The sequence below is a fragment of the Macrotis lagotis genome, chromosome X, assembly GCF_037893015.1.
Source record: "Macrotis lagotis isolate mMagLag1 chromosome X, bilby.v1.9.chrom.fasta, whole genome shotgun sequence".
Classification (NCBI taxonomy): Eukaryota; Metazoa; Chordata; class Mammalia; order Peramelemorphia; family Peramelidae; genus Macrotis; species Macrotis lagotis.
Genome location: NC_133666.1, coordinates 146121995 through 146133667, shown reverse-complemented (window position 1 = coordinate 146133667; position 11673 = coordinate 146121995). Strand labels below are relative to the sequence as shown.

The 11673-nt window shown below is 42.4% G+C and overlaps 1 protein-coding gene across 1 annotated transcript in view; it reads left to right on the top strand.

The window, feature by feature from the left end:
• Window positions 1–5492: 5492 nt before the first annotated feature.
• GABBR2 (gamma-aminobutyric acid type B receptor subunit 2) overlaps window positions 5493–11673 on the top strand; it is an 879763-nt gene continuing 873582 nt past the window's right edge. The window contains exon 1 of the mRNA XM_074207949.1: window positions 5493–5741. Within this exon, the coding sequence (XP_074064050.1) occupies window positions 5493–5741 (249 nt within the window). The remainder of the gene's footprint in view (window positions 5742–11673) is intronic.

Genomic DNA, 11673 nt, shown 5'->3' with positions numbered 1-11673 from the left:
TCACTATCTTTTCAGACACCAAATTCAAACCACTGAAATCAGAAAATCATGCAATATCAGGGTGGGATTCATCCTAATTTCACATTCATTCAGTCACTAAATCTTATTGACTCCATCTTCACAATGTTTCTTGCATTCATACAATTGTGCATGTGTGTATCCACAATCCTATACATTATTATCATTCTCTTGGACCTCTCACTTCCTTATCATCTATATATAAGTAAACAGCAATATTTTGAGAAATAGGACTCATGATTAGATTATGACAATGGGAGGTCAAGCTTTGTTTCTTTTTTTTTTTTTAGGTTTTTTTTGTTTGCAAGGCAAATGGGGTTAAGTGGCTTGCCCAAGGCCACACAGCTAGGTAATTATTAAATGTCTGAGATCAGATTTGAACCCAGATACTCCTGACTCCAAGGCCAGTACTTTATCTACTATGCCACCTAGCCACCCCAATATGTTTTATGTGACAAGGAATGCTATATTACAAGTCACATTAAGATAGATCTTTTTTTTTTAGGTTTTTGCAAGGCAAATGGGGTTAAGTGGCTTGCCCAAGGTCACACAGCTAGGTAATTAATTATTAAGTGTCTGAGATCACATTTGAACCCAGATACTCCTGACTCCAGGGCCAGTGCTTTATCCACTGCGCAACCTAGCCGCCCTCAAGTTTTGTTTCAAAAGAACATATTTGACAGATGAGGCAAGAGAGTAGCAATTTTTTGTCAAATAAATAAATACCATGAAAACCCTAAAAGCCTGAAAAAAGGTAAAGTGTGATGGAAAGAAAGCATATGAGTGAAGATAAAACAAAGGAGAAACAATTGACAATATGCTAAGAAGGTGTCTCAAACTAGAGTGAGAACATATTGTAGAGACCTAGACTTTATGGCAGGAAGACCTGGATTCCAATTCCTCTTTTGATTCATTCTGGCTATGTGACTTTAGGCAAATCACAGAGAAGTTGCCAGTCTACATTGATAGAGAAAGTATTGAGGAAGAAAACAGGCATTTTTATATATTTATTATGCACCATAGATATAAATCCAAACCAAAGTAATTAGTTCCTGTCTTCAGGAATTTACATTATAAATAAGGAAAACATATAGAAAGAAGATGAAAAGGAAAATGAGAGCAAGGAATAAAGCATAATGGTTTTGAAATCCAGAGAAAATCAGAATCAGTGCTAGAAGGGAAACAAGGCATTCAGACTTAGGGTCATTCCACAAAACAGAGGCTTAAGGGAAACTCAACACTAGGAAAAAGTAAGATGATGAATATTCTATGATGAATAGACCATGATGAAGGGAAAGGGTGCTACATTGTTACAGAGTGAAGAAGCTTCAGACATTGAGGGAAGTTCAAGGATGGGTAAGCAATGGAGAGTGAATGGTTTTAAAGTCCAGAGAAAATCAGGAACAGTATCAGAATGGGAAGTTGTTCTCCTGTAAGTACCTTATATGGATGAAATTGTAAGTGCCTACCCCTATTCTACAAACCATCTGGTCAGATGGAGGATATGTGTGACATGTTGCTTATATAGATCATAAAAATAGATAGGAACAGGGTTTTATTGTGAAGAGTTATTTGTAGTCTCTACTAACCACTTAATTGATAAACTTACCCTATGAATATGAAATTTGATTGGGGTCAGCTAGACAGAGTGAGTTTGGGTCATGAATTCATCAGCCAGAAGGTCAGAGGCCCCAAGACATAATTATAAGAATTAAAAGTGTTTTCAGTGGTCCAGAAAATTGGGCAAAAGGGAATCTGGAAAGGAGATGGCTAGTGTGAAAAAGGAAGGATGCTGCCTTAGGAATACTGGCTATTCCCTTTCCTGAAGGTATTCAGGAAGAGACTGAATAAACACTTTTCGGAAATTTTGTGCAGAGGATTCATGCTAAAGATTGTAATTGGACTAACAAACTTTGAAGTTTCCTCTTTAAGCTTGTGTGTTTAAGACCATGTGTCCTTGACCTTTCTTATGCCATGGATTCTTTATTAGTCTGATAAAGCCTCTGGGACCCACCTCAGAATATCTGATGCCTATATTCATAATGAAAGAAAATGGCTTAATTTCAATATTATGTCAATAAAAACAAAAATAAATTTGTCTTCATAAATAGAAGGGTGTTTTCCTCATCAAAGTTCCCAGATTCCTAGAAGTCTGTCCTATGGTCCCCAATTCAAGAACTCCCGATATAATTATAATTGACTCCAAATTCTAACTCTTTGGAAAGAGAGGGTTTTTTTTTGCCTTTGGGATTCTGTTTATTTGCTTTGACTTTCTTTGTATCCACAAACGCGTAGTCGGATGACACATAGTAGGCACTTGAATGCCTGTTGACTTGAGTTTTTGATCATATTCTCTGCCCACTCTCATTCTGTCTACACCAAGCTTCTAGACTAATTTTCTTGGAACCCTTCTCAATTAACATCATGTCTCAACTCAAAATCTTCCAATAGTTTCCTCCTGAATCAAGTCCAAATTCCTCTCCCTGCCATTCAAGGGTCCACATCAAAATAATGTCTTTTCAGGCTTATATTTCAGTACAATTCATATTGACTCCCAATTCTCCAAACATTTTCTGTATGCTAGTCTCTGTGCATTTGTACATGTTATTCCCTTAACCTAAACTGTTGTATTCCCATCTCTCCTTTCAAAACTCTTCAGGTTCCATATTAAATGTTACCCTATTTCATTTCCCCCCTAGTTTACACCCCCCCCACACACAACATTAATTGTATGTAGGACCATAGGATATAGAATGAGAAGGGACTTTAGAGAAAACCTGATCCAACCACTTTATATTAGATGAGGAAAATGAAGCACAGAACAAAATCACATTTGAATGTATATTCTCTTGAAATTTAGTGCTCATATAACCTCTTTGAAACACCCCCCCCTAGAAACGTGGTTATAACTTTCTTATGCCACTTACCATATAATCTATTTTGTGTTTTACTTTTCTTCTTGGAAGCAGGCTTTGTGTTTTGTCTGTCTTTAATAAGACCCTTTCCTAGGTCTTAGTACATCGCTGAGTACAGAGTAGGTGCTTAATAAATATTTTTCATTCACTTGAATTGAATTTATAGGTCAGTTTACACACTATGTATTCATAAGATTGTTTCCTTGCAATGTATGTATACTTCAATGAATCTGTAATCTCATTTATTTAAGTGATTCCTCAAATAATGTAGCTGGAGATGGATGCCTATTCTGTGCAATTCTTATCCATGAGGAAGCATAAAGGATGGCATCAGAAAGATTGGAGAAAAATAGGCCATTGGCATAGAGAGACTGAGTAATAACTGATGGAAAGTCCATGTGTTTTGCTTGCAAACTAGACAATTTTAAGAGATTTACAAGTAGAACCTCCAGTATGTTGGGTGGGGCCTTTATGAAGAAGGGGGGGCATTGTAGATAGTGTAGGAAATGATTTAAAAAGACCTGGGTTCAAGTACTGTTTAAGCTCTCTGAACCCCAGTAAATGTTAACTCATAGGGTTCTTATGAGCATGAAATTAGCTTTGCAAACCTTAAAGAACTATATAAATTGTATTCAGTTTTATTATATGAAGGGGAAAATGAGTTCACATGAATCTATTTGGATGATACAGTTTCACAAGACAAATAGGGTGGGAGAGTTTTATATAAAGGGCTTGGATGCCTGAATCACAGAAGCCTTTGGGGGTACCGTCTGTTCGTGTGGGAAGGACTGGATGCATGCAGTGATTGGAGCATGCAAATACAAGTGCCAGCCTTGAGCTTCCATAACTTAGATTGACCAGTTCAAGGAAAACAAAAATTCTTCTTTAGAATGTTGATGCCATAAAATTTTGTCTAGAGGTGGAAAAAAGAAGCTCTGAGGTATTCTGGTTTCTGACTGGCGGAAAGGGGAAAAACTCTCCCTCTTCATAACATAGACAGATTTTCTTCTAGCAAATGCAATGGGTGTTGAGCAGAATGAGAGGAAGCTTAGGTAGAATGTGGAACTCACACCCATTAGGGGTTTTAAATGCTTGCCTGATGGAACCGTCTTGGAATTCCGAATCTGGAGATAGTGAATCCACAGACCACCCGGAACAATGCAGATGCCACAGGAAACACTTTGATATGGCATCTGCTGCTGCCATTTGAGTGTGCCAGGGCCGGTTCTCTTCCTTGCTATCACACACACACACACACACACACACACACACACACACACACACACTCCCCCTTCCCCGCTGGTTGATGGATTTGCCCAAACCCCGTCTCCTGACACTTCTACCCGATAACCTGCTCAGCATCTGATAGCTCACGAGCGACGTGCAAGCGCCGGTTACTAGCAGTAACCGTCAGCCACGTCTCTAATGAAGAAGCCCCAGCCGCATCCTCAGTGGGGCTGAGCGGAGCGCGGAGCGCGGAGGAGGCGCTGGGGCTCAGCCACCTCCTCCACGCGGGGAGCCGGCCGGCCGAGCGCTCCCGAACCAGCCTTCCTGCGAGGCGGGCTCTCCCGCGGGGAGGCCTCGCGCTTCCTCCGGCTTCTTCGGCTTCGGGGGGAATGCGGCACTCACTTCTCCCCCTAGCTTGGGAGGAGAAGCCTCCGAGGCAGCAGAAGCCCAGACAGAGGGAGCGCCGGAGCCTCCCCCACCCCCAGGACTCACACCCTGTCCCCGGGGGCAGGATTTTCTGACCAGATTTTCCTGTGCCTAAATTTCGAGGGTGATTTTTAATTCTCTTCCTCTCCTCCCCCCGCCCCCCCCCCCCCCCCCCGCTCCGTGCCCACTGCTCCTTCCTCGGGCCTGGGGCTCCATCATGCAGCTTTAGGAGCTGGAGCTGAAGGAAGAGAAGGCGGAATTCAGAAGGGGCTGACTGCTGCGGGTCCCAGCTTGGGTGGCTGCGGCTGCGGCTGCCTGGAGAAGGTAGCAACGACTGCAGCGGCGGCGGCGGCGGCATCAGGGGCAGCAGCAGCGGCGGCGGCGGCGGTGGCCGCAGGGGCAGGGGCAGGGGCAGGGGCAGCAGCCGTGCTAGCACCGCAGCCCCAGCTCCGGAGAAAGGGCAGCCGGAGGGGCCGGTCCTCCGCGGCTCCGGTTCCGTCTCCCCCGATCCTCGCAATGATTGATCTGTTGCCGTTGTGAGTGGTGGCGGCGGCAGAGGGTGACAGCAGCTGGCACAGCTGGGAGGCGGCAGGCGCCATTGCCAGGACGACTGTCGGGGGTGCCGCGGGCGGGCGGGCGGGGGAAGGAAGCCCTTTACGCGTCCGACAGAGAACTCGGCTGGAAGAGGAGGCGGAGGCTCAGCCAGCGCAGGTGCTGCCGCCTGCCCCTCGCTGGGCCCCGGGCCATGCGGCCGCAATGAAAAGGTGCTCGTGGCCCCGGCGCCCGCAGCAGCCCAGGAGCCTGGGCAGGTCGGACCGGGGTCTCTCCGGCGGGAGCGGCATGGCCTCTAGCCCGGGTTCGGGCTCTGCGGCCAGCCGGGCTGCACCGGGACTGCGACTCGCCCCGATGCTGCCCTTGCTGCTCCTGCTGCTCCCAGCCTCGGGAGGGTCGCGGGCCTCCCCCCGGGGGGCGGCGGGGCCTCCGGTCAACAGTCCACCTCTGTCCATCATGGGTCTGATGCCACTCACGGACAACGTGGCAAAGGGCAGCATCGGGCGAGGGGTGCTGCCTGCCGTGGAGCTGGCGATCCAGCAGATCCGCAACGAGTCCCTCTTGTATCCCTACTTCTTGGACCTTCGGCTCTACGACACTGAGGTGAGTGCGACGGCTGCACCCCCCCACCCCCGCCCCCCAAGCTCAGCCTTCCCCTCCCTCTCAGTTCTGTGAGCCTTCTCGGGTCCTGTTGGCCCCCCACCCCCCACTCCACCCCCGGGCCTTTGGGGCCAGTTTCCCCCATCTAGCCCGGCCGCGCCGTGTGGTTGACATTCTGAAGGGAATCGTAGGGAGCCGGGTTTCCACTGTGGCCCGGGGCCGGCACTCGAGGGGCAGCAGCTCTCTAGGTGCCCCGTGGCGTCGTCCCTGCAGTGAGAACTGGGCCAGAGGGATTAGGGATGAGGAGATTGGGTAGGGGATCGAAGAAGCGCTTTACTGAGGCAAATAGGAGTGAAAAGATGAGGAAGGGGGGAAAGGAAAAGTGGGGGCAAAGAAGAGGGAAGGGGGGACAAAGAGGAAGAAATAGGTGTCATAGGAGTCACTGTATTATAAAGATGGAGAGGAAGGAGCCTGCTGTCCTGCCCTGTGTATGCGCGGAGAGGTCAGGGACTTCGCTTCTAGGGAGGAGTTTGGATATGTGTGTCCAGAGACAGGTGTGTTTCTGACATCGATTCGCAGAGGTTGATTTAAATGGAAGTTTTTTTTTTTAATTTTGTTTGATCTTGATTTTCTGCTTTTGGTGGGGGTAGGTCTATGTCTGTGTCTCTGGCTCATTGTTGGGTTGCATTCAGCAGCCCTATCCTGAAATGCAGCCCGTACGGATGTAGCAGTAGAGGGAGGTTGGAGTTTTGTTTCTCTCTAGGGAGCCTCCGAGGCAAGGGGAAGAGTCCACATGCAGCCCTTGAGTAACTCAGTTGTAACTGTAGAAGGAAGTGAAAAGGGAGCAGATGTCATCCATTTCATCGATCGTTTTCCCTCCAGAGAGATGGGAGGGAGGGGCAGGTGCCCTTGCTAAGGGGAATGATAAAAAAAGGCGGGGGCCTTGGGGGATGAGGTTGGATCCATCCTTCTCATCCAGGGTTTTGTGGCAGGTTGTGGGTTTTCTTGCAGAACACACAAACAGGTCGCCTTGTTCTTTCCCTTCCACTGTGTGACTTGCCAAATGCAGTCATTGGATTGAATATGAAGGGCTTGTGGAGCTACAAAAATTCCTCTCTTTCTCTTTCGGAAGACTCCCTCGGGGACGTTGACCGTGTGGGCAGAATCAGCAGAGCCCTGGCTGTCCCACCGAGCAGCGTCAGAGCAGGTCACACGAAAATCCCGCCAGTTTCACATGCCTCGGCTGATAGCCTAGGGAGAGAAATGTTTGAGTTCTCATAGTAGGCCTGGTCCAATCCTCTACTGTCATCAGACTCATTTCTTAGAAGGCTATTGTGGCTCTAAAAGTGTCTTGTGGAATGATCTCTGAGTTTAGTAAGAATTTCAGTGTGTTTGAAAAAGGAAAACCCTGGCAGGGACTGAAATCTCGACCTGAAGGTGGCGGTAATTTCTAGAAAAAGACAAGATTTTTCGATAAACATTTCCACAGCAACCTTGGTGAAACTATTGGAAGACCGTCACTCTTATCATTTGTCGTTAAAGAATCCTTTTCAATCCTTTTCATTTTGCTTCCCAATCTGTTTCTATATAACCTCCAATTTAGATAGAAACTAATAGATGCAAAAAGAAAAATAAAAGGACAGCACTGGCCAGTCTCCAGTTCCCAGTTGCCCCATTTTATTTATGGAAAGGCAGTGATTTATTTCTATATGAATGTTAATATTATAAAAATGTTTTATATTATTTAAAATACCTATTTATGGTTATACTTCTACATATCCCCCAAAGATATATTAATGGATAAGAAGATGATTAAGATTAGTAATATAAAAATAGTAAGAAAATATCATTAGGGTAGTTCCCGATGGGGTAGGTTTGTGTGCTGCATATTGAAAGCCAATGCAGAAACTGTTTTCCTGGAAAAGACATCATCTGCCCAAATAAAATTAATATCAATAGGGTTTGAAATGGCTAGAAGAGAGCTAAATGCATTTTTTCCCCTTGAAAGACACACAGTTCATATAAATTGCACAATGAACTGAAAATACCTAATTTGTACTATTGTGACTTCCACCCATCTTTTTTTCCCCTCTAGTTTAAATTGATCTCTTTAAGAGCTGGTGATTGTCTACTCACAAAATTATGTATTGACAACATGTATGCTCAAACAAGGTTTACCCCATACACATCATAACAAAATATGAATTGAGCAATTCAGTTTTCCATATTATTTTTTAAACCATAGGATTAGAAGACATCCTTTAAAATATTTATTTAAGGTTGCTTCTTTGCAAGAGCAGAATGCAAACACTTTTGGTATTGGTGCTTTAGTGCCTAGCTGTGTGGAAACATTTTTATATCTAAATTGTGTCTCAAAAACTCAAGAATCTCATGAAACTGGTTTCTAGTGGGGGTGGGATATAGAAACACAAGTGAATTTATATTTGATGATGTGTCACAACCTAATTTTAAAATGGGATGCTGACTTTTCTTCTTGATATGATTCAGCAAAGACTGAGTTTTTTGGTCTAGAAAATAAACTTCAGCTAATAGATATGAAAACTCAATAGTAGAGAATGTGGGAGATTTGATGATATAATTAAAATAAAAATTTTAAAATCTTGGTTTCTTCAAAGCAGACAGACAAGCTCTTACAAGCAAAGCAAAGCAAAGAATTATTCAAATAATTCATTGCAAAAAATTGCTTTTGAGGAAAAAAATCATAGAAATTTAGGCCTTTTTTAAAATTCAGATCAGCTGTCTGCATTGATTAATGTTGTTGGATCCTTCTTTATGCATTGGATGGATAGAGTGTTCAGGCTTTGGCAAATTGTACTGAGGGATTCTGCCCTGCCATGGTCCATTTAATTCTGGCATATAGACTTGACCTCCATCTGTACTGCCCCAAATGAAACTTTAAATGAAATGAATTTTCTTCTGATTCCATGAACCTCTGATTTTATACATTGGTTTCTTGCATTATACACTCAGTCTCTCCTCATTTTGTGTAAGCTTAGAGTAACCTAAGTGATATACAGGACAGTGCAAAGAATGCTACATATAGAGTCAAAGGATCTGGGCTCAAATCCTATCTTTGTTGTTACTACTAGCAACTAGTAGACTTTGAACAACTCATTTAACCTCTCTTTGGCCTCAGTTTCCTCACATGGAAAATTAGGTGGTTGTTTTTTAGGTTGTTTTTTAGTTCATGATCCTCAAATTCTATGAGATTTAGCAATGGTTTAGTCAAGTTGACCAGTGTAGATAGCCAATCTCAAAAATATAGTAGAAATAACTATGGGGGGGGGGATAAATTATCTGACAGTCTAGAATGAGAGGTAGCATGAATTAACAGAAAGAACACTCCCATGGATCTGGATTTGAGTCCACCCCCTTGCCTTTTTGTTTTTATAAACTAAAATTGTGTTTTTGAGCAATTTATTTCATGTCTCTTGGCCTCAGTTTCCTTGCCTATAAAATGGGTGGAAGTAGCTCACAAAGGATGCTTTCAGCACTAACATTGTTAATCTGGATAAATGTCAGATTTCTACTTTGCTGAATCTGTGTATTAGAAGTAAAGTGAAAAGTCAAGGGAATTATCTGGATAATTAAAGAAAAAGTGGAACGACCCAGTTTTACTTCATCCCAAGTGTTTTTGGCCTGGATGCACTGAATCATCATATCTCTTTTCCAATGAACTTTTTGCTTCTTGGTCCAGATTGAAAGATCATAGAAGCATTACTTCTCCACTGTAAACTCACACTCTGTGAGCTTACATCATAAGCACTCAAAATATAAGGGTGAAACTGGTGCCTGTGATATTAATGGGCTCAAAGTGCTATATTCAATGTTAATCAGGCTGAAGGTCAGAAACACTACTAGTAGAGGGCAAAAAGTACTAGACTGCATATTTAGATGCAACTAGTTGGAGTTCAAATCCAACTTTGGGTACTAGCTGTGTGACCCTAGGTAAATCACTTAACTGCTATCTGCCTCAGTTTCCCCAAATGTAAAATGATTAGAGGAATAGGACCTAACTCTGAGGGTTGTGAGGATCAAATGAGATAATATTTGTAAAGTGCCTGGCATGTAGTAAACATTTAATAAATTGAGTAAGTAATTAAGCAAGCACTTAATAAATGCTTGGGTTTTTTTCTTCCCTTCTTTCCTTCCTAGGCTCTAGCCCCAGTTCAGCCACTCACTGATCATGTGGCTGTGGGTCAGTTAACCTAAATTTGCAGAGATCTCAGTATGGTCCTTTGTAAAATGGGGATAATAATTTTTGTACTATCTCTGTTATCAGGTCTGTTGGGGACAGCCCGGTAGATTTCAAAATACTGCAGTAAAGGAACCTCCTAGCATCAGTAGTAGTGGGAAGGGATTTTATATAAAAAGGCAGATCCTAACTGTACCATATTGGATAGGTTGGAATGGCCCCCAAACTGGACAAAATAACACAAAACATAATCAATGACTCAAAAACACAAACAACATATTTTGAAGATGAATGCATGACCAGGGCTATGATAGATGTAGAAACAGCTTCAATGTAATCAATAGGTGAACTCTATAGCAAGCAATTTCAAGGTATTATCTCTCTGCAATGGAGAGGAGGGTGTAGTGAAAACTGGGCATCTTTTACTAATGGGAGGTATAGTGAAGTATGACAAAATCCTTCAAGTTTATACCCTGTTAATACCATGACCTTCTTCTCTAAGTCATATTGCAAATTCTCTTTTGCTAAATCATATTCCTGTATGTACTGTATTTCTGTATTTCGCCTTTTTAGGTAATTGGTGTTGAGAGTGAAAATTCCTTCCACTGGTCTGAATTGACATCTCATCTTTAACTTATAGTATGAGAAAAGTTGCCTAGGGCACTGTGGGATTAACTTATTCTTCTATGGTTATGGAGCTAGTCATTGGATTTAAACCCGTGTGTCTTTCTGTCTTCCTGAGCACCTCATATCCATTACACTAATTTGCTGCCCCTCCTCTATATGTTTTACATACCAGCAAACAATATATATTGGGGAATTACTCCAAAGCCAGTCTTAAGGCATTATGTTACATGTTTCAACTCTTAAAAAAATTGACCCTGAAATGAATACATAGCATATCAAATACAGATATATGAGTATCTTCTTTTGACCTTGTCATTAGTGTATAGCTCTATCCTTCCTAGCAAAGATAAATCAATTATCACTTCAAGTTCAAGAAGATGATATGATAATTTCTTAGGTATTTTTAATGTCTTTAAATCAATCATCAATTCAAGTTCAAGAAGATGATACAATGATTTCTTAGGTATTTTTAATGTCTTTAAAGCTTAATATTCTACATGTAGTGTATAAACTGACTTTTTTTCCTTTAAAAATTGTATTGATTTTATGCCTACATCATCAAATATCTTTTCCACTCTCCTCCCATAGGAACATCCCTTGTACCAAAAATATGAGAGAAAGGGAGAGAGAGGGGGGAGGGAGGGAGGGAGAGAGAGAGAGAGAGAGAGAGAGAGAGAGAGAGAGAGAGAGAGAGAGAGAGAGAGAGATTTTTAAGCCAAATTAATTACTTTATTAACTAAATCTACCATTCTATGTAATTCCAGTGCCTTCCCTCTGTTAATTATTTCCTATTTATCTTACATGTAGCTCTCTCTTTCTTTTTATGTAATATGAGTATGAGTTTGTTTGCATGTTGTCTTCTCTGTTATATTGTAAATTCCTGGAGAACAGGGATTGTCTTTTGTCTGTTTTTTTTCATTTCCAGTGCTTAGCATTGTGCCTGCCACATAATATATGTTTAATAAATATTTATTGAATAAATGAATATAGTGTTCCATAGCCATAGCTCACTTCTACAAAGAAGAGAAGGAAGCATATTCTAATACTTCTTCTTTGGAACCAGATGGATCATTATAATTTCACAGCATTCAA